The sequence below is a fragment of the Pelodiscus sinensis genome, chromosome 9 (genome assembly GCF_049634645.1).
Source record: "Pelodiscus sinensis isolate JC-2024 chromosome 9, ASM4963464v1, whole genome shotgun sequence".
In the NCBI taxonomy this organism is placed as follows: domain Eukaryota; kingdom Metazoa; phylum Chordata; order Testudines; family Trionychidae; genus Pelodiscus; species Pelodiscus sinensis.
In genome coordinates, this window is record NC_134719.1 from 25,273,759 (window position 1) to 25,297,580 (window position 23,822).

At 44.2% G+C, this 23,822-nt stretch overlaps 1 protein-coding gene across 8 annotated transcripts in view; it reads right to left on the minus strand.

The window, feature by feature from the left end:
* Window positions 1–23,822, minus strand: part of USP33 (ubiquitin specific peptidase 33) — a 108,390-nt gene that overhangs the window by 55,728 nt on the left and 28,840 nt on the right. For 7 of the 8 annotated variants that reach the window (XR_012905932.1, XM_075936302.1, XM_006129575.4 and 4 more), the window contains 5 exons: window positions 17,777–17,929; window positions 12,661–12,760; window positions 10,044–10,113; window positions 7,216–7,329; window positions 3,134–3,212 (listed from right to left, as the gene is read on the minus strand). Coding sequence is in view for 6 of the 8 variants with exons in the window: in XM_075936302.1 (XP_075792417.1) it covers window positions 3,134–3,212; window positions 7,216–7,329; window positions 10,044–10,113; window positions 12,661–12,760; window positions 17,777–17,929 (516 nt within the window). In the remaining 2 variants the exon portion in view is untranslated. The other variant, XM_075936307.1, reaches the window with a different exon arrangement.

Here is a 23,822-nt window from a genome sequence, read left to right on the forward strand (position 1 = left end):
CGCAGCACAATGTCCAGCCCGAGAAGCCCGAGCACCACTTGCCTTCCGCTCCCTGTGCACCAGCCTCCCCGCCCTGTGTGAGAGACAAACTAAGACCACTCACCTGCAAATCCCTCCCTAGATTCCAACGAGGCCTGGAAGATGTCCTGGCTCATATGCACCGGCTCCAGGGACAGGGTCATGGTCTCCGTCTCCTCCTCCTCTGCTGGCCCTGGTCCTCCTGCTCCTCCTCCACCATGACCTCCAGCCAAGAGACAACAGGGGTCTGGAGGCCTGAGTCCACCACAACAGGTGGGGAAGACGTTTCCACACCGCCCAGGATCTGGTGCAGCTCCTGGTTATAGGGTCCTGCCCCTAAGTGCGAGCTATGCACTGTAGCCGGGACATATCCCTGGCGGAGCTCCCTGACCTTACTCTGGACCAGTTCCAAGGTCCTGGGTGGGTGTTCGCACTCCTCCAGGGACTTGGCCATGTGCTCATAGATGTCGGCGTTGCACCTCTTGGTGTGGAGATCCTGCAAGGTGTCCTCCTCGCTCCACAATTCGAGAAGGGACAGGATCTCTGCCCCGGACAAGGAGGATGCCTGCCTCTTGGTCCCCCTGGGTGGGTCCTGGGACCCCTGGGGCTGCTCCCTACGAGGGCCAGGGAGGTTGCAGGGAGCTTGAGGCTAGGACATGAGCGGCAAGGTCTGTGACAGGGAGAGCCACGCGATGAGGTGCTGCTCTCGGGCTGGCTTCCTGCCACAAGGCTTGTCCAGGGTGCCTGCAGATTTAAGAGGGGTCAGGAGATAGGAACTATAGAGTCCTGATTAATTTGGACAGAGTGTCCACCAGGGCACCTGTGTTATTTCCTGGAGGCCTCATCTTTCAAAAAAATCCCCTCCTCCCCATCCACACACACCTTTTTCAGAAAGAGCTCTTTTGGAAAAGGCATTCTTCTTTGTAGAAAGAGGAGTACCGCTGTTGGAAAAACCCCTTTGTTCTTTCTATTTTATTTTGGAAGAACGCAATAGCAGTGTGGACGAAATGCAGGTTGTGTTAGAAAAATGTCTGTTTGTCCGACAAAACTCTGTAGTGTAGACATACCCTGAGTGACCAGCAGGAAGTGCTATTGATGGTCAAGCCTACCCTGTTACTATGTTTAACACTGCTTAAACACTGCTATGTTTAAGCAGCCACCGTAAGACCTACTAAGTAACGTAGGGTGATCTGTTGAGGAAGAACAGTGGGGTCCTCCCTCCTTCAATACTTAAAAGAATATAGAAAGGTATGCCCACCCCAAATTTTAGCTTCCAGGAAATGTATGTTAATAAAGCTGCAAAGGAGTCTGTCTTTTTCCATTATTTAGTGAATTAATTTCTTCCTTTAGGTATATGAATAAAATGTGGATACCCTGGACATAATGGAAAGTCAGGATGTCAGTAATAATGAAAAGCATCTACAACAATTCTCAGGTTTGCTATTTTAAAAAACACTAGACAAAACCTCCAACACTTAGAGGATTTGCACATCAAAAGTACAGTTTAACCCTCCGTTTCACAAATATTAGACTTGCTAACTTTATTATACTGAATTACTAAAGTTTTCCCAACAAACTACTGCAATGAAGAGAATCTGACAAAATTATTAAGGCTCTGGTTCTTACTACAGAACCAGAAATTAATATGGTCCCTATACCAGGGCTTTTAAGAAAATACGTTTTAAACAGTAAAACAGGTATGTTAGAACACACACACTTAAAGATGCTTTGAAGAATTAATTATATTCTAGGCAGAGTTACAGAACCACCAGTTTCTGCACTACAAGAAATTACCACCTACACAAGAACTGTAGGACACAAGTATTCAGTACCATCACACTGTAAACATTCAAAAGAAAAGCAACAATGTGAGGCTCATTGTCTCTAAACAAAACAAAAAAATGAACCTCTATAATCCAAGATTCCCTCATCAGGCAACATCCCTGGTCCAGCATCATCAGTGACCCCATGGGTGCTCTGGGCTAGAGCACTTATGGAGAGAAATTGGCACCAAGCTCCCCAACTCTACCCTGCCCCTCCACGTACTGGCAGTTCCATGCTTAGCAACTCCTTCCCCATCTTCCCAGAGCTTCCAGTGCACCACAATCAGCCGATCTGTGGTGGTCAAGCTTAGGGAGAGAAGGAGGGAGAACGAGCAGGGACAGGGGGTTTAGGAGAAGAGACGGGGTGGTTATGAAGCCCCACAGTCAAGAGCCAGGATTGGAGCCCAGAGAGTGGGGGGTGGGGGGCAAGGAAGCAGTAGAGAGGCTTGCATTAACCACTCTTGGTCTAGCAAATTCCCTGATTTGGAAGTGGTCAGGTCCTGAGGGTGCTGGACAAGGGAAGTTCATTCTGGATTACCAACTCAGCTTAAAAATATTCAAACAGTAAAGTTAATATGATAAAAGTTTGCTCTATTATATTCTTTATTGTTTGCTTAGAAAGACCTTTTCACCACTTTCTCAGAACAGCATGAGCGCCAGCTACTTTCAGATGACAAATTTCTGATATTAACCATCCTGCTGTTTAGGAGACATTCATAAGCATCACAGAGCCTTTCAGCAATTTTAGCTGAATTCAACACAGAAGTCTGCAATTCAGAAAAGCTATAGTGAGGAGTTTTAGGGGATATAGTTTTAAAGGATGGAAAGATAAAAACTAAATTTATGATTAGCTTGATTTAAATCAAGGGTCAGCGAATTCCGATCCATGGGCCAGATACGGTCGACAGGGTTAGTCCCTGGGAGGCCTCCACCTCTATATTTACCTGCGCCTCTACAGGTATTGGGCGATTGCAGCTCTCATTGGCCATGGATCAGTGTTCATGGCTAATGAGAGTGATGGGAAGCTGTGTCCTGGTCCAGACCACTTCCTGCTGCTCCAATTGGCCATGAATAACAATCTGCCTGTGGAGGCGCAGGTAAAAATAGCCGTGTTGGTACACCAGGGACTAATTCCAGTGACCACCATTTTTGTATGGTTCACCCCTGATTTAAATACATATTTTTTCCACTTTATGAAGTTTTGAATCTGACAATTTAATCTACCTCAATCATGCAGTATTCCTTTTGACATTTCATTATCATAATACTGGATAATACTAAGAAAGGTTTACCTGTTGGGAGTAGCCTCGAAACATTGGATTAATTGTTTTAATTCCTTGAAACAAATTAGTAGGAACAACAGAACCAGGTCTAGGAAAGAAAAGTTTGTGAAAAAATTAAATGGCCTGCAACTTCTTCACTGGTATCATCATAATCAGCTTGATCACCATAAGACACATTTTAACAAATTTCAAACATATTATTCTTATCCCAATGTAATTGTGTCTTTTGGGGGGCTATGGGGAAGGGGAAGATGGGTAATGAATACAAACATATATTTTTCTCACAGCATAGGAAAACCAAATATGTGAAACTGGGGTTTTTGTTTAAAGGCCTTGAAACAAGTCCAAACAAAATTAATTGGCAATACAGCAAGGAATTAATTTGGTATGCATGAGACATCAACTTCCTCCAAAGTCCTGTTTAAAATATTAAGGAGTATTTATTTGCCACACAGTCAATGCAAGGAGATAAGTTTATCTGTCGAGTATCAAGCTTCCTTTTGAAATAAAAAAGGCTGATATCAAATGGATACAGCGTCAACTTCACAAAGAAGTTGTAGTTTATACACTGAGTAAGGCCCACAGAAGGGAGGCTGGGTAGTAGCATAGGCACAAGAATGCTGTGTAACTGACCCCAGGATACAAGATACACCACAAGGACAATCATCAATACATATTTGAGTCTCTTAACCATATCCAATACCAAAAGTGAAACCTTTTTGAAAAGAAGGAATGGGAAGGAAATTATGCACCAATCTGAATTTTAGCATAAACTGTTAATTGTTCTTTAAAAAAAAAAGTTAATTCCACCTACATTTTAGAAGTCTCAGAGGGGTAGCCATGTTAGTGTGTAACTAAAAAAAAAAAAAAAAACCCCACAAAACAACCCTTAAAAAACAACAATGGTCCTGTAGCACCTTAGAGACTAATAAAAAATATATATCATCATGAGCAGGGATCGACAAATTATGGAAAACCCTACTCGCCAGACAAAAAAGGGACTCGCCACCCTCCCCTACAAAAAGTGTTTTTTTTTAATGGCATAAATTCCTAATAAGAATAAGAACAGTAATTAATAATAAGTTATTAATAAATATCACCCAGGTTATTCATAAATATCTTATAAACTTCTACCTTTTCTCTCTGCTGCCATGTCTCCTCCCTTTGCTCCATCAGCTCCCCTGGTGCCTGCTGCCCCCCAATCCCTCACCCTCTGCTGTCCTGACTCCTGTCCATCTCACTGCCCTCAGCCTTCCTGAGACCTGCCCCCATCGCCAGCCCTTCTCTCCGCCCTGTGCCCACTCCTCCAGTAGCTCATGTGAGCTACCCCTCCTCATCCCCTCTCCTAAAACCTCCCTCTCCACACCTGCCCTGCCTCTCCCCTCTGGTGCTGGTCCCTCCCCTGCAGGTGTCTGCCCTTCTGCTTCACACCCAGAATCCCTTGGCACCTGCACTTTTCTGGTGCCTCCCCCTTCCCTCACTGCCCCTGCCCCCTTTGCTCTCTTTTCCCGATACCCACCCCCTCACCACCCTTTGCCCCCATTCCCCTTATGCCCCTGTGCCCTCACAGATGCCTTGCTCCATCCTTGCCTTTCTCATGCCCACCCCTTCTTTCAAGCCTTCTCTCAGCATCTCCCCCTCCTCCTCTAGCCCCCAGTGCCCTTACCTTCTCCTCTCCCAGCATCACCCTGTCCCCCCTCCCACTGACACCTCCCCTCCTGCCCTTTTCCTCATTGTCTGCACTTGGCCCCCTGGCATTTGTCTCTCCTGCACCCTGTCCCTTGATGCCTTCCCCTTTCTTCTTCTTATTCTTCTACCGACCTCCTCCCCTCTGCACAAGCCCCTTCTCCATATTTTCCCCTCCCCCCCTCTTCCCACAGCCCAGCCCAGCCCAGCTTCTTCCCCTCCTCAGGGGCCAGCTCAAGGTTTTTTGCTGCCCCCCCCCCCTTCGTTGCTGTCTTTTACATGTTTGCATTTTGCAATGGTTTTTTTTTGTCCCGACATTTTAGCTCTATAAATAACACATAGCATTTTCATTCTTTTTGTCCATAAAGGCAAAGGCGCTTTAAGTGAACTCCCCCTTTCACTTGCTGCTAGGTCACAGCAGCCTTTTCCCTGCCCTGTCCAGCCCCTCCCTATGGGCAAGCACCCTTCACTCCCGACCCACAGGGGGAGCAGGGTGCAGGGACAGCACAGAGCCAGAGGGGTGCAGGGAATAGTGGGGGAGTACGGGGGTGGCGCGGGGAACGGGAGGCACAGAGCCAGAGGGATGCAGGGATCGGGGGTAGCAGGGTGTGGTTGAGGCACGGGGAATGGGACATGGGTAACGGGAGGAGCAGAGGGATCGGGGTCTAGGGGCAGTGCAGGGAACGAGCAGCACAGAGCTGGGGGGCAGGGATCATGGGAGCAGGGTGAGGGTGCGGTGGAGGCACGGAGAATGGGACACGGGGAACAGGAGGGGCAAAGGGATCTGGGTTTAGGAGCAGTGCAGGGAATGGGCAGCACAGACTGGGGGGGCAGGAATTGGGGGGAGCAGAGTGCGGGGTGTAAGGGCGGCACAGAGCCAAAGAGTCTCAAGGAAGAGGAAGAGCAGGGAATCCGGGGTGCAGGGGAGGTGTGAGGAATGGGCAGCGCGGAGACAAAGGGGGGCTGGGGCCGTGGCAGGACTGGAGCCGGCGGGGCGGGCCCTGGATGTGCTGCACGCTGCAGCCAGCTCCCGGGGACACGCGGCCAGAGCCGAGCTGCTGCAGCCCTTTAAAATCAGCGGGGCCAGGTCACGCCAGGTCACGCCAGCAGGCAGCCCGGTGGAAAGAATCTCCGCACTTCCCCTTTCCCAGCAGCGCTCTGCTCCTCTGCCAGCCGGCGGATGGGATGGGGCCGCGTCGCCCGTAGTGCGGGCTTCAGCCAGCCCGTCACAACGGCCCACCGGGCCAGTCCGCCCCTGCATTCGCCGGCTGGAAAAAATCTACTTGCCACGGGCGAGCGGGCGAGTGCATTTGTCGAGTCCTGATCATGAGCTTTCATGGGCACAATCCACTTCTTCAGATGACAGACTTGTCATCTGAAGAAGTGGGTTGTGCCCATGAAAGCTCATGATACTATTTATATATTTTTGTTAGTCTAAGACTGCTACAGGACTATTATTCCAACACTTAAGGTATTTTTTTAAAAGAAGCAAAGGGGGATGATCGCTCTACCCCTTAAAAACACTTCTCAGACAATTCAGGAGATAAGGGGAAAAGGAAGCATAGAGTTTCAAGATTTGTATGGCCACAGCATTGTTTGCTCTTTGACTGCAATGTGTTAAAATGGGTCTTGTCAACATATAGAAGTATGTAGGAAAAATGTGCATTTAAAGTAGAACAGTTACTATTAAACAAATCCAAGGTAGACAAGATCTTATTATAGAGTCTAACACTGCAACTCTTTTTTTCCCTCCTTTCTCTTCTCACAATTTCCAAACATCAAAAGTGATGGGTCATTTATAAAAAACAAGTTATTGAAATTTATGGATGTCACTGAAAGAGGGAAATAGATGTATGTAATGATGCTGAATGAAACAGATAGAAAACCAAAGTTTGCTCTATCTCAGGTTGTTTAAAGAACTGGAAACTGGAGGCTCAATTATCCATAGAAGGGCGCTCTTATTTATAACTTACATGTTTCACTGTGTAAGGAAGTCAATCTTGTCATGTTTCCTAGGATGAAAATCTAATGCCATTATGAAATCATTATGGGTTCAACTATAGGAATAGCTGTAATGGGAAAATCATTCTTTCAACCTGAAGGCAAACATTGTGCCATCATCACTCTAAGCAGCTAAATGGCATGTGTTTTAAATTGTCGCATAATATACAGAAAAGCCTCTTTTGTGTAACTTTTACACTCAAACAAAGGTTAACTTGCCCAACTTCATCACACATCCTTTGAGAATTGTTTTTAAATTAATTAAATCCAAAGCCTGTAACTTCTGCAATACACTTTTTGAAAATCACACACTGGACAAAGCAACTGGAGCTAAGACAAATTCACTGCTGTGCTGCTGTCCAAAGTTTATATATAAATATATTCCACAAAAAAGTGGTAAATACCTGCTTTTGTGCCAAAGTTCTGTCATAAGCTTGAGATAACTTTTACATATTGCTGGTTTCTTATCTGTTCGTGCTAAAGCCCCGCAGTCAAGAAAAAACTGTGTCAAGGGTGGGCTGATTAGACAAAAGGAAACAAGATTATTATTCTTTAAATAGTGCTAAGAGAAATGTAAGTCCTACATTCATTTTAACAACATTTTAGCTAAGGATAATTACTGACATTAACATGATAAACATTTAATGATTTATTTTCCTAAACCCTCTGGTAATATTCATGTGTTGCTTAATTAAATTACTTTATCAGTGACACAATGACTTACCCAGACCAATCCTGGCATTAGTTTGAGATACTGGGATAGCCCAGTGGGAGCCACCTCACAAGGACAGGTTCCCACTAGCCTGAGGGGTATCAAGGCAATGTAGCTTGCGGGGGATTGTGGCATGTCACTGCGATCCTTGCCCTGCGAAGTCATGATGGCTGAAAACTGGCATTTTCTGATTATGTAATATGCTACAAGACATTTTCAGAGAACTTTTATAGCTAATATATTTTTAAATACTCCTTAATGGCTTACAAGAATAGCATTAAAAATATCACCATAAGGACAGGCTAATCTTGTCATGTTTCCTAGGATGAAAATCTAATGCCTGAAAATTAACATTTAGTTTTACGGTAAGAATTACAAAATAGCTTGATCTGGAAAATTGTGATTTTTTTTTTTTAAACAGATGGGTAGATTAGTTCCAATATCTATTATTTTAAGCAACGCAGAGAGTACATTGTTCCTTTAAAATTACACTTTATCATAAAGAGGAAGAAAACACTGACAGTCTACCTTTAAAGGGGTACCAACTTAAAAAAAATAACTACTGACAAAAAATTGTTTACATACACGTACGTACTAGACTCCTAAGAATACTACTATAGAGATTAGAGAGAAAAAGTCTCTGCAGCAATTTACTTGATACGTTACACGATCTTTCAAATACAAAAGTGTATTTCATTGTTTCCCATAGTTTGTAATTTCTCTATGGCTGTATGGGTGTTGCTTCCAGAAACAGGGAAAAAGTTTGAAAAAAATGTATATTGTAATTCAAACAAAAAAAAAGTAGCAGAGTAACTCAGAAACAGGTGTAATAAAGTGCTTAAAACTATTCTAGCTCCTTTTTCTAAAACGATAATGTCACATTAAGGAACATTTGTTACATGAGCAGTGAAAACTGATGTTAAGATTTCTCTTTGGAATAATACATTTTGTAGACTCTAAATTTAACTGCTGTTTACTAGTTAGGTAATCCAGTGCTTTCAAACTTTCAATAGGAAATCAAGAAGTTTATTTAACAAAGATATGTTCAACCAATCTGTTAAGAAATATATGTAGTCTAGGAACACACCAAATGTTGGTACCTCTCTGACCCCAAAGGCCTGCCCACCTATAACTATAAGCCCCTCCTTCTGTATTATTATTCTAACTTAAAGCAAGGTCAGGGTTTGGTTGTACCAGGAAAATGCGATGTGCCTGGAATCCGACTGTTTTCCATAACATGGAAAGGGAGGGGGCTGATAGGGTGGACAGTTATACTGAACAGTGACCACTGTGAGCAGCGAGCACAGAGGACAACTATACTGCATAGTGACCATGGGGCGGTGGAGGAAGGGGGAAGGCAGGCCATAACAGAAACAGAATGGCTAACCGGGGATGGGGCTTTCCACATTGCTGGTCATCAGCCACAGGTAAAACGCCCCAATGCTGCAAATCCCTCGTATCCAGCCCTTGGCCACAATGCCAGATGGGGGCAGAGACCCACTGGGCCACCAGTGCAACTGCTGCACCCCCTCCAAAACCATACTAAGAGGTGGTTCTGGGGGTAAAGGCACAAATAGAAAACCTATTAATCAGCAATAAATTATTAAACATAATGACTAGGTTTTGGTTCATTACACAAAAGAAATAGCTAGCAATAATGTACTTTAAGTAAATAGGTTAATTACCAGTCTACTTTTTTTTAAAAGAAGGTGAAGGATAGTCTATTTTATAATTGGGAGAAAATTTTAATAAAAAATGAAAGCAAAAATTAACAAAATATCCCTGATACTTTCAAGCTTTTTGATCTATGAGTATTTAGAGATAAAATAAAAATCTATTTCACTTTGAATGTTTATCATTATTTAATATGCATTGTGAATGTTTAGTATCTAATTAGGATCTTGAAATTCTTTGATCTGTTTTTGAGATTAAGATCCAAGTAGTTCAAATTTTTAAGCATTATAGCAGCTGCTTTTATAACATTTGCTAATTTAAACTTATGTTGCTAAAAGACTACACAATGCCATGTCATTTTAGCTACTGTAAGTAGCCACTTAAACTTTTCAGACTGGAAAACAACATAGGAATTCAAAGCTTGCAAATGCCCCACACATCACATTTTTTTGCTGGCAGGAAAACAAAAAAACAACTCAAAGAATGGTCCTACACTGAAAAGAAGACCTGGCTATTAATCACCAATTCTCTTTTTAATTTTTAGAACTAATATTTTTGATTGAGGGCTGTAAGATATTAGAAGGGAAATGCATTAGAGGGAAAACAAACCCACAGATAAACTAAACTATATACATATCCTACAACTCTTCCATAATACATTCATTTCACTAGCACTATTCACACTATTGAAGGATAAAGCTACCAAACACATCAGAATAAGGTTTATATTGATACAATTTTTCTAAAACTTAAACTGAAGACTTTTTTGAGGATCAGGTTTACAACTGAAAACATGCAGATAAATATAACCTTAAAGTAGGTATCTGTAACAGTCATTTTCCTTACCAATTGGAAAGAGCTTGTAAAGCTGCATTCATGTAACAAGTGTTTCCAATATTTTTCAATCCTGTAAGACCTGTAAATAAGAAAAATACATAAGCCAAGCTAAAATTTAAAAAGAACTATGGAGAAAAGTAATATTCTACCCAAAGATTTATTAGTCATTTTTTGCTCCCAGTTACACCTCCATAACCCTTTAGAGCAGTGGTCCCCAACCTTTTGAGGTTGTCGGGCACCAGGGGGCGTGGCCGTTTGCCCGCCAGGCGCCAGGGGGCGGGGACACTTGCACGCCCGGGGACGGCCCCCCCCCATAGCTGTGCGCCCGGGGGCAGGGCCCCCTCCAAGGACCACATGCCCGGGGCCGGCGCTCCCTCCCCCCCCCCGCCGAGTGCCACGTGCCCGGGGCCAGCGCTCCCCCCCTCCCGCCGAGTGCCCGGGGCTGGCGCTCCCCCCCGCCGAGCGCCGCGCGTCCGGGGCTCCCCCTCCGCCCCCTCCCGCCGAGTGCCGCGCGCCCGGCGCTCCCCCCGCCGAGCGCACTCCCCCCGCAAGCGCCCGTGCGCCATGTGCCCGGGGCCAGGCCAGCCCCGAGCACCTGACAGGTGCATTGAAATGCCCCCACGGGCGCCATGGCGCCCGTGGGCACCGTGTTGGGGACCACGGCTTTAGAGACTAACGGGAGTCACAGGTTAAACGAAGTAGAATTTGATTCCTAAACCGATAAAATATCTCAACTTCTGTTTTTCTGTTGGTTGATTAGAATACCTAGTGTGAGTAGATTTTATTTTATCTTTTCTTTCGTGGGTGGGAGAGAGAGAGACCTGGATTTGAAGATTATAAAGATAAGGGTTTGAAATGTTTACATTTTATAGTAAACTTCCGATAATCTGGCACCTTTAGGACCCAGGGGGTGCCGGATTATTGGATATGCCGGAAGGGGGGCTATGAGGGGTCTGCGGGGGGGGGGGGGGGGATCGGCAGGGAACTGCGCGGCATGGGAGAGGGCAGCACCCCAGCTACTCTGCCCTGGCTTCCCCAAGTCCGCCGCCGCTCAGGTGAGGGTAGGCACTGCGGGACAAATCCGGCAGCACCCCAGCTGCTCTGCTCCCAGCTCCCCCAAGTCAGTCGCTGCTGAAACTGACCAGTGGCTGACTTGGGGAAGCCGGGGGCAGAGCAGCTCCAATTGTCCGGCTGGCCGGAGCGCTTCCGGGTTCCAGTTGGTGCCGGACTATCAGGAGTTTTACTGTACTTGCATTTAATCAGTATACCAGTTCTACTATTTGCCTGCATATAAATGAGGGCTACAGTCGTTAATTATATAACCAACAGATGATTTTTTTTAAGGAGGATTTATCAATAACTTTTCAAGACCTTTAATTTGTGCAATGATATTTAGATTATATAACAGTACAGCCGCTCCCCGAGTTACGAACAAGTTATGGACCAACACTTGGTCCGTAACTCGAAGTGTTCGTAACTCGGATCCCATAGAGTTACATGGCGACCACGCTGTTCGTAACTCGGATCTGCATTTACAACCACTTTGGTTGTAAGTGCGGATGGTCGTAAGTGGAAGTGGTCATAACTCGGGGAGCAGCTATATACATAAACTCCACTACAGCTAATGGGAAACAGATACAACTTTATCTGTACAGCAACATTAATATAAAATATATCCCCAAAACAATTCATAGGGTTAAATATAAATAAAAGCAGGAGGAGAGAAACTAACGTACTGACAGGAAAACAGGTTTTTCAAAGATTTAAGAGCAGATGGTGAATCAGTGAGGTAGACACACACAAGAAGACAATGCCAGATGGTAAGAGCTGCAAAGGAAAAGGCTTTGGGCCAACTACAGGGAGGCTGAATGGCAGAAAGCTATTGCTAGCTTAGTTAAGGGAGAACAGAGAAAAGAAAAGAGAAACCAGGACCATGAGATAGAAATATTTCCCCAAAGCTTATACAAGAAGAACTGCCTTAACACATTCACTGGTGTCTCAACAAAGCAACTCATTAAAATGCAGCCAGGAGATAAACTGAAGGAAATAGTAAACAAAATTTATTCTTTACAAAGTGTTTAACGACAAAAATCCCTATTAGTTTTAAGAGTTTCACTACACTTTTCCTTTACCCCATTTTCCATTATATAATAACCATGCTAGGTTAACATTTAGACAGCCAGCCTTTGAGTTCCAGCTCCATTACCAACTTTAAAAAAAAAAAAAAAAAAAAAAGGAGTCCTGGCAACTGTAGGCCCAACATGCTAACCAGTATGCAGAAAGCATTCATACGGCATCTTTTAAAAGAAGCAAAAACATTAAAACAAATTTTGCCATAAGTACCCTGTTACCAGCATGGCTATGACACAAATTTTAGCCCAATGAAAATTATCAACTACAGTAAACATCATAACTGCTTTCTTTATCAGTGAGTGATTACCAAAAATGACATCATGAGAGCCTCTACTCTGAAAAAATGGAAATTAAGCTATAGTTGGCAGCTCTTAGAATTGGGGAAAATATTTCCAGCTGGAAAACAAGTAATTTCTAAACACCTGGGGAATGGATTCAAAGATATACACATACAGGTGGAATTAGTTGACAGTTACTGCTCCAGTTTCATTACCTCTTGTCTTCAGCTCATCTTCTTCCATGTCTACATCTAAAGCATCAAATACAGTAACTAGAGGAATCTTCAGTGCTGGATTACCAGGTATTTTAAAATCCTTATTGGAAAAAAAAGGCAAAATATAAGTCTGCTTGTATTTATAAATCCATTTGTTCTTTGTTAGTAATTTTATTGAGAAATGCCTATGTATGAAACATAGGAGATTATTCAAAATACCTGCCTTCTAAATCCATGTTTCATTTTATGTAAAGCAAAACAAGTTTGCAGTTACACTATGAAAGCTTACTAATTCAAGCAAGTTCTCAGGGTAAGAATACACCACTGCACCATTTTCTGGAAAAAGTTGAGAAAATAAGTCAGTGAAGATGCAATGCCAAACATTGGAAGATTTCTTGCCATGGCTTCAGGGACGGTAAACCTGCAGAAGTGGGTTATGCCCATGAAAGCACATGATACCATCTACATGTTTTGTCAGTCTTTAAGATTCTACTAGACCATTTGTTGTTTTTTAAGTTTAGTCCTCTTACAGGCTAAAACGGCTACCCCTCTGCTGCATTAAAATGTACCACGTAACAGTGAATTATAACACATTTATAAAGGATTAGATGAAAGCACACAAATTTGCCACTAGGTGGCCAACTGCATTTAATCAGGAGAGACAAAAGTTGTAAACCCTGTGCACAGAGATGCAGTATGAGAAGCAAATCCTTATTGCATTTTGTGTCATTTTTCTGTGAGCATATGAGGGGAGGAAATCCTAAATAAAATGTTAAGGTAAAAATTAACACATCATACATCCTGCTAATTTCTTCTTATGCTGTCAAGTGTGCTGCAACTTCCTTGAGGGCAGAAAGACAGTTGTGTATTGGATGCATTTCGAAGCTAATTGTACAATTATGCCAAGCATTATTTTTAAGTCAATACATCATATATTTCAGGCACACACGTGAATAACATCAGAAAATCCAATATGTTTAGATGAAACACCACACAATTAGACTTATGTAACTGTCATTTTAAAATAAAAATTTATTATGCCTTACATCAGGGCTACTCAACTTTGGAAGCCCCGGAGGCCACAATGATACTCACAGCACATGTTGAGGGCTGCAACTTAAGTGCGGTTGCATATTCATGCAAATATATATGCAAATAGCTTCTTTCACACTGATGGGCATGAATACAAAGATTAAGGCAAGACTACACAACATGAAGGCCCCATTTAAGTCAGTTCTGCTGATATTAATAAAATGCAATATTTACCCGATTTCCACCCATATGACAGCACTTTTAATGAGCAATGACAGTCCAGGAATTTAACTACTAAACACATATCAACAGAAGATCATTATATTGACTACTGTTTTGTTTTCACTCCCACCCATGGGCCGCAAACAAATAGGCAGCAGGCCACGTGTGGTCCACAGGCCACGTGTTGAGTAGCCCTGCCTTACGTCAAATCTACTAATATTAAAACTGAAACAAGCTAACGATACACAAGCATTTTTCAGTCATTTCTTCAGGTGCACTTTCCCCAGAACTTCTGCAACTTCCCTTTTATTGTATAAATGTTGCCAATATCTTCTTGGACTACAACCACTTAGTAGATTGTAACACATGTGGTTAAAAGAATACACAGTATCTGATTTTCTTTAAATCAATTTATTGTACTATTTGTGTGTATATCATACTATCGTCTCTCCCAGAAAAGAAACCCATAGTATTTTCACTGGCATAGTTTTTTTATTCATTTTACTCTTTACACACATTTTTTACCTTTGTATTTGAACTTCAGCTGGCACTCAACAAATAGGCATATAAATAGTGTTTATCCATTCTTCACATTAAACTAACTCATCTGATGGCTACAGAGAAATACTGATGCAGTTTCTCAAGAGCAATGTTGTATGTCTAAATATTAATTCTTTAATGTTTTAATGTGCACAGCACTGTTCAAAAGCTCTAATACTGCTAACAGCTAAGAATCCCAACTCTCACGGATTTCTGTGGGAGAAGTAGGTATATGTTGCATATGGAAGTCAGTACCTTCTCCAAGGAACATATTTACAATCTTCTTTTAAAATATACAGCATCGTTTCCTAAATCCTGGCCATGTGCAAATGTGAAAAAGCTTAATTATCCTAACCTCACCATAAACAATATCAGCTCTCTGATTATTTAATTGTATCTTAATGTCTCGATGATGATTGCATGCTTTAATAATAAAGTTATTCTGTTCACTTTTCTTTTTAAAAATCTCACACACATATACTGTAGTGTAATGGATAAGAGGAGTGCTGACCAGCACCTGGTGACTAAGGGGTTAAACTCAGGTAGCTAGCAAAAGTGTTGGCCAGGAAAACCAATTGAGATAGAGGGTTGAAATCTGAATTGGATATAGATTGCTTGCCTGCTTTCTTTGGGTGTGTCTAGACTACAGGGTTTTTTCGAAAAAGTGACCTTTTTTTGAAAAAACTTCACCTGTGTCTAGACTACTGCTGCATTCTTTTGAAATTAAATCATAAAAACACAGCAGTCTTTTTGACTGTGGAAAACCTCATTTTACGAGGAATAACGCCTTTTTTTGAAAGTGCTCTTTCAAAAAAAGACACTATGTAATGCAAACTGTGCTTTTTCAAAAGTACTGGCTGTAGTCTAGACGTACCCTTTCTGTGGGAGAGAAAAACCAGGAGCTGAGAGACACAGAATGATTTAAACCCAGGCAGGACTACCATGTCTCCAAGGAATTTGGGGCACGGGAGTGGACTGAATAAAGAATAAACTGGAGATAAGTAAAGGGAAAAGTGAATCTAGTCATATTGAGGGTAATTTTTCTTTATTTTGTGATTTGATTTGAACTGCTCTGTGTGAATCTATGCCTCACCTCCCCATTTACCCGCTAGCACTGAGCCCAGAGACTTGACTTTGTTTTGTTTTCATTTGTTGCTCTGCAACATCTAGCAACCAAGTATGCTTTATCAAGTTTATCTTTTGTTCTGTAATTAAAAAAATCACTTTTTATAAGGGGATGATCTGATTCTTGTATTCTGGAAGGTCTGTCTGTATCTGCATGCCTCAGACTGAGAGGTCAGCTAGTAGAGACTGCAGCTTGTTTTCCTCTTTTCTTTTTTCAAGCTCTTTTAGAGCAAAAGAGCTTGGGGTACCCAAGGGTGGGTTCAAATGTTCACCCCTGATTTTGTAGGGATAAAAATCACTTGATAGAGGCAGTGATTCCCCAAAATTTCTGTATTATGATTCTGGGGGGAAGTTTTTGTAACCAGTGTCTGTAGAAGCAAAGGTGGTTTTTTTTTTTTTCTTTTTCTTTTTGAGGGCCCTCACCTTCTGCACTCAGAGTTCCAGAGTGGGCAAGAGCCCTGAAATATACCATTTTCTGTTTTTCTCTGAGGAAACATATATCCTATCTAGTAATTTTGGTCTTTTCAGTAACTTTGGATGTACTGCTCAATGGAAAAAATAGAAAACAATTACATATCTTGTTCGTAATTTATAACAATGCAAATCATTTAAGTTTTAATGAGTTACACCAAAAACGTAAAGTTACGCAAATCCTCTTAAATGTCTTTATATTAGTGGCTGAATGAATATAGACTGACAATTGCTAGTAAGTTTCATTTGATAAACACAATACTTGTACCTCCATGTGAATTTGCACTTCTTTGGTTAGAGAGGCTCCATAAACAAACACCAAAAGACTTTTCTCTGAAGTAGCCAGTAATTACTTGAATGTAACAATTAAAAACTTCTCTCTGACCACAAGATAGTAAACTATTTTAAAATCTGAAATCTAGCTTCACAGTCTCCAGTGTCTGATTTAAAAAAAACAAAACAAAAAACAACACCTTAATAAAATACACTTATAACATCATTCTTGGGAAACAAATAGTGTTACACAGAGATTTAAAATGTAGTTTGGGAGTTAAGGTGCATTAGTCCTCAGAGAGAGCCTTATAATAAATACAGAGACACAAGAAGGGATGACTACAGCACAGCAGCAGTCCCCAACCACCAGTCCGTGGTAGGCTGTGGCACTATGCCAGGCCATGCCCCCAGCTACTAATAAGCTCCGCCCACTGGGGAGCTCCATGGGATATCCCCTGCCAGCTCTGGCCTGCACCATATGACTGGCCACTTCCCAACATCCTGGGGCACTACAGCCTGAAGCACTGGTCGGAGTTGTGCAGGAGAGATGGGCTCCCTAACTGAAACCAGAGTATGTCGGGGGATTAGTGCCGCCCGGCTGTCGGGTGGGTACCGCAAGCCCAAGACATGCACAGACTAAGTGACTCTGCGCCTCCAGGTCCCGACTTAACAGCCTGGGTAGGATCTCTTGATCCACCAGGAATGTGCGCCCACCCCTGTCATCTGTGCTGCAGACACCACCGATCCTGTGCGTGTGTCGGGAGCTATGCTGTTGTCAGGTCTAGCAGAGCAGGGGCAGGTTCTCTTCTCAGCTGGGAGGCAGCGCAGGACTAGGTGAGGGGGGCAGGGCTAGTGCTGGGGGCTCTGTGGGTGGGGGGGCTCTAAGAGGTGGCGGGCTGGCACTGGGGGATTCTGGGGGCAGGGCTCAGGAGGATGGGGCTAATACTTGGAACTGGGGGCTGCCACTGAGAAGCTCTGGAGGGATTGGGTGCAGTGGGGCTATGGAAAAAGGGGCTGGCACTAGGGGGTCTGGTAGTGGGGGGGCTATAAGGGGCAGGGGGCTCTGAGGACAGGAGGCTGGCACTGGGGAGTTTCAGTGTAGGGGGCTCTGGGGTCAGTGGCTGGCACTGGGGGGCAGTGGAAGAGTGGGGACTCTAGGGGTTATGGCTGGCACTAGGGGACTTTGGAGGCAAGGGTTTTGTTGGATTGGTAACATTTTATTTGCATATTCTTTATAAAAATAATGAATATGCAAATATACGAATGTTACCAGTGCACCACAAGTTTGTGAATGGGTTTGTGAGTCCCTGGTATCAAAAAGTTGGGAACAACTGCAGTACAGAGAATCACATTATCTCCAACACCAAATAAAACAACTGAAAAATAAAACCTTTATTTCAAACAACAGCTAAAAACAAGGTCTGTGTGTATTTCACTTGTTTAAAGAACATACCTGTAAACTATTTCCTTGTGTTTGGTGAGACAGTCTGGCATTTGGCAATGGAGAATGTGATCCCAGTTTTCTATCCAAAAATACTTCTTTGCTACATGCATAACACCAGACACGCAGGGTGGTAAGGTTGACAGTGAGACAATGCTTTGTGTCCTAAAACAGAAGAAAAAAATGATTTAAGAACATGCATTAAACTTCAATGTGCCCAAGCCAGAACTGTACGAAATCTTTCATAAAAAACTAACACAAATTTTAAAAATATTAAATCTAGCAACAATTCAACTGTTCTTGAAATCCATGCTTTTCACTCATTACACTTAGATTGAAGGGATTCAAACCACATCACAAACACAATCAAAAAGCTATGTCTGGTTTAATTATCAGAACAATCTGAAAAGGGAAGATCATCTTAAATTGTTAGAATTCACTCGCCAATAAAGTACAAGAGTATTACAAGAGCCCTACCAAATTCACAGTTCTTTTTGGTCAATTTCTTGGCTAGAGAGTTTTCAAATTAGTCAAATTGCTTATTTTCCCATGTTTACATCTAAAATTTCAGTTTTGTAACAATAGAGGTTCCCACACATAAGGCAGTCAGGATGGGAGTGTTGTATGGGGGTTGTGAGATTGCATGCTTACTTCTCATCTGCTGTTGGCAGGACTGCTGTCTTCAGAGCTAGGTAGCCAGAAGGTTGCTGGCCAGACACCCATCTCTAAATTCAGCGCCACTACCAGCAGCAGCACAGAAGTGATGGTCACAGAATACGGGAAGAGGAATGTTACTACATGTCTGGTCTTCCTGACAGTGTCCCACCTATGTGCAAGAGGGAATGACACCTAGAGCCCCAGCCTCCACGTCAGGGGCAGGGGAATAGCAGTTAGAGTTACCAGCTTCAGGAGGTGGGTCTGACCCAGCCAGGTAGCAGCCCTTACAAGGGAGAGAAGTCTTCATCCCCGCCACCCCACACACAACATTCCCAGCTGGGACTAGCAGCTGGAGCCCTGTCCTCGGAGTGGCCAACAGACTTCTCAGGGCCCCTCGTACCAACTCTCTTGTCCACTCTGATTTTCCCTCCACTCAGCCCCCTTTCTATCACTGTGAAGTCCATCACACCAGTCTCACTCCCAGCATCTGCCCTCTCCATCAATGTCCTTGTGTTATCAAACATTCCTGTGAATAGTGATAGAAATGTAGCCGTGTTAGTCTGGTGTAGCAGAAACAAAAAACAGGAATATGTAGCACTTTAAAGACTAACAAGATGGTTTATTAGGTGATGAGCTTTCGTGGGCCAGACCCACTTCCTCAGATCAAATAGTGGAAGAAAATTGTCACAACCATATATACGAAAGGATACAATTTTAAAAAAATGAACGCATATGAAAAGGACAAATCACATTTCAGAACTGAAGGGGGATAGAAGGGGGAGGTAAATGTCTGTGAGCTAATGATATTAGAGGTGATAATTGGGGAAGCTATCTTTGTAATGGGTAAGATAATAAGAGTCTTTATTCAAACTTAAGTGTAAAGTGTTGAATTTAATCATGAATGACAGTTCAGAGGATTCCCTTTCAAGTGTAGTCTTAAAAGGCCTTTGAAGCAGGATGCAGGTAATCAAGTCGTTGAGACAATGTCCTTGCTGGTTGAAATGGGAAGAAACTGTTTTTTCTTTGTGATCCTGTCTAATATCTGTTTTGTGGGCATTGATCCTTTGGCGAAGTGTCTGAGACGTTTGTCCAATGTACATAGCAGACGGACACTTTCGGCACATGACAGCATAAATTATATTTCTGGATGCGCAGGAATGTGAGTTCTTGAACTTATAACTCATTATTGGACCTAACCAAGTGGTATCAGCAGAGTGAATATGTGGACAAAGCTGACAAACCATCTTGTTAGTCTTTAAAGTACTACAAGGTCCTGTTTTTTATACCTGTGAATGACCTCACTAATTTCCTCCCTTGCAGATTCCTTCTCTCCTTCAACTATCAAGGCACTTCCCAATCAACTACATTCGCCCTCCTTGAGTCCCGTCCCCATAATTTCTTGGCAACATTTGAATTCCTACTTAAATGTGGAAATGTCTACACCACAGAGTTTTTGCGCAAAAACGGCAAGCGTGTTTTTGTGCAAGTAAATTTACAGTAAATCAGAAGAACAGAGGGGTTTTTGCACAAGAAATATTCCTCTTTCTATGACAGCTAGAGCTTTTGTGCAAAAAGGTGTGTGGGGATAGGCAGGAGGGGGGTTTTGTGCAAGAAATAGCACCCAGGGGGAAAAAAAGGTGCTCTGGTAGACACTCCATAAACCTCTTCACAGCTCTATAGTCCCTGTCCCTTGCTCCCCTCCCTCTCCCAAAGCTGCAGACCCCCTGGGCAAGTCATGTGGCAGAAAGCCGGCCAGAAAGCAGCACTTGACTGAGCGGCTTTGCCTGCCTCAGGCCTTATTAGCCATGCCCGCCCCTGAAGCCCTCATGACCTCTCTGACCCTCACCAGGAGCAGCCCCAGGGGTCCCAGGATCCACCCAGGGGGAGCAAGAGGTGCGCACCCTCCTGGCCAGGCCCAGAGACTGAGTCCCTCCTGGAGCTGTGGGACCAAGAGGAGACACTCCAAGATCCCCAGGCCAAGAGGAGAAACGTCAACATTTATGGCCAGATGGCTCCGGCTCTGGAGGAGCACGGACACACACCCCACACCATGGAACAGGTCTGAAATAAGGTAAAGGAACTCCGCCAGGGATATGTCTGCTCCACCAAACACAAAGGGGCAGGATCTCACACCTGCCCCTACTACAGGGAGCTACACTGCATCCTGAGGAATGGGGAGGACAATTCCCCATCCACCTCTGTGGACTCTGGGCTGCCAACCCCCGTAGTCACCCAGCCAGAGGAGGAGCAGGAGCGGAAGGGTGAGGGCTAGCCAGCCACGGAGGAAGAGGAGGACAGGGGCAGCATGACCCTCTCCCTGGAGCCGGCGCCCGTCAGCCAGGAGACATCTCCTAGCCCTCCGAGGCGGCCTGGGAGGGATCCTCAGGTGAGTGCTCTCTGTCACTCACACAGAGGGTAAGGGAGGCAGGCACAATGGGGGCAAGTGGTGTTCGGGCTGGACATCGTGGTGTTGTCTGCACATGTGCAACTTCATGCAGCATTAGCGTGCAGCACGTGAATGCAGCAGGCAGCCCCTGAGCACACCTGGGATCCTGCTGGCCATACACATCCTGCCCCGAGGGCAGAAGGCGTGCCGGCTGGACGGAGACTAGCCACAAGGATGCAGGCCCGACGCCACACACACCGACGAGTACTGCACACAGTCCGCAGCCATGCCTGCACGTGCCAGACAGCAGCTGCAGCCATAGGCAGTGCTGTGAGCCGCCCGTGTGTGCAGCCCCCAGAGATACCCAGGCTACTCCCAGCTCCTCTGCCATCCCTGAAGGGATCCCACTGTGTCCAGACACTTCCCTTGACTGCTTACTCGCAGGCTAGGGGGGGGATGGGAAGCAAGCAGCCTGTGGGCTGGTCCTGTGGGACACAGACTATTGGTGTCTGCAGAGATGACTGGCCACCCCTCCCTCTGTGTGTTCTCCACAGCCAGGAGTGAAGGGCCAGTCAGTCCACCACAGCCACCTGCCATAGCCCAGAGGATAAGAAGGCACGCCGAGGTCCAGGAGCAGCTGATATGGCGGCACATCACCATCCTTGAGAGGATGGAGTAGACTCTGGTGCACAAGGTCCGTGCCGACCTCGAGTGGCAGGAACATGCCTGGGGCCAATTCCTGGAGCGGTGTGACGACATGTGTGACATCGTGGCCAGCATGGCGGCACACCTGGCTCATACACTCACCCGCAGTGGCAGGGCAAGTGGAGCAATGTGGTCCCAGCTCCCCCGGCCACTTTGCTCCCCTTCCCATACCACTGCCAGTGAATGCAGGAGTAGTCTTGCCACTCCCCTATGCTGGAGGAATAGAGCAAGCTGGGGTCATTGCTCCACCATTACTGGTGAATGAGGGGAAGAGGGGAGCAAAGACCCTGCTATAGGCAACAATCCCCCCACCAAGTCCCTCTGCTGGCTGACCCCTTAATCCTCCCGCCCAAGCTAGCCCTGCTCAGACTACTATGATCCTTTGATAGCTCCAGGATGAAGTGCATGCACTTCTTGAGCAAGCTGTTGTAGGTTACCCAGATGTTTCGGACTATAAAATGTAGTCTAGTCCAAGACTGACTTGCAGATAAGGCTGCTAGAAACTGTGACATTCATTTTCAGCAGAGTATCTGTACTAATTAAGTAGAACTTCCTTAATTATCAGGATAAGCATTCACCTGCAGTTTCAGCTATGCCAAAACCTACAATAAATTGCTAGAAGGCTCCGCAGCAGGGGCTCAATATTCTCAAAGTGGGGGAGCTGAAAATGTTTTCTAGCATAGCCAAATGCAAAACAGTTAAAGCAAGAAAGGTGGTGAAAACAAGAGGGAATGACAAACTGACCTCAACCGTAACTGTTTCTCAAGCTAGAAAGGCCACTCTAGGGATTTTTATTCCACATAGCTATTTATAATTTTTTTACTTAATACATGGGATACTAGAGGGATGGATTAAATGGATAAAAAGAGTTAAATATGGGCTACTGTCCAGAAATTAAAGGAAACGGAACAGGAATATGAGACAATACTGCTTTTAGAAGTGACAGCAGGTAAAGTTATCTTTTTAACCTGTGTGCTACCTGAAAAACACATATAAATAGCACTAAATTAGAGTGCAAGGAAGCAGCAGTAAACTTCAGTACAATATCAGGAGATTTATAAATGGTTATAAGAAATTTAGGGTACTTCTAGGGATGTAAAAAGTGATCACAACAGTTAACCAATTAAACTGTTAGTATTATATCATTTAACCAGCTAGCGATTGGTGTAGGCATGGTGGCCAGTGTGGGGGGTACTACCACGGCTGCGGTCAGGTATGTCAGTAGGGCTGATGTAATAGGGCCAGGGCTACTGCAGTGTGGCTGGAGTCACTGTGGCGAGTCTGCCCCCGCTGCAGTGTGGCTAAGTCAAGGTCCTACCTGCCCTCACTAGGGCCGCTGAGGCATGCATGGGGCCAGGACGTGGTGTCCTGACCTGGCTAGGTTCCCACTGACAGGCTCCACGTGGCAGCCAGTCTGGTTAAGCATTCCGGTAAGCCTAATGCTTACCAAGTAACCGATTAACCTTTTAGATTCCTACATATCACTTATTATACAAATGCCCTAAACAAGCAGCTCACACAATATATCATTTTACTTTAAAGTTGTAAATCTGATCTTTACTCCTAGTCATTAGCAAATCAGATTGTGATATAATCCTGATATAGGCTCTTAATGTCTAAAATATTAGCTATATTATAGTAACACCCCAAGAGTAAATACTGATTGATTAACTGTCCTGTTATGAACAATAAAAAATGATCCCTGCCCCAAGGATATAATTACTCTAATTAACAATAAGATGTAAGAAGTAACAATAGGAAAAGATACTGATGGGTAGGAAAGGAGAAAAGATGAGGGATACAGTGCTAAAATCTGAATCGGATATAGATACCCGGTCTGCTCTTCCTTTGTGCCTTCTAAGTTAAGGGCTGGAGAGAGCAGATGGAGTAATCAGAATTACCATGCCTATATTAGAAATTTTGGACGAGTGAACTGGGCCTTGAAGTACAGGAAATAAAGGGAAATTTTTTTTTTGGTTGTTGATTCACACAGCATTTAGCCAGTTAACTGATTAACTTAAATTTTACATCCCTGCTTACTACCCTTCTCAGCCCCTAAATCCACTAACAGAAGTACAAGGAATTCACACTACTGCCTAATACAGGGGTGGGGATCCTCAGGCCCAGATCCACACACTCTACTAGACTGGGCCCTCCTAGCCTCTGGCATGCAAGGGGAATGTGGAGAGTATCTTTTTCCTTCTCAGTCAGGAGCCACAGTGAGGGGTTTTTTTTTTGGGGGGGGGGGGGGTTCCCTGTTTCTCACTTTTATAGGGCACCTGACTATTTTTTGATGAGTCAGTGGCCCCC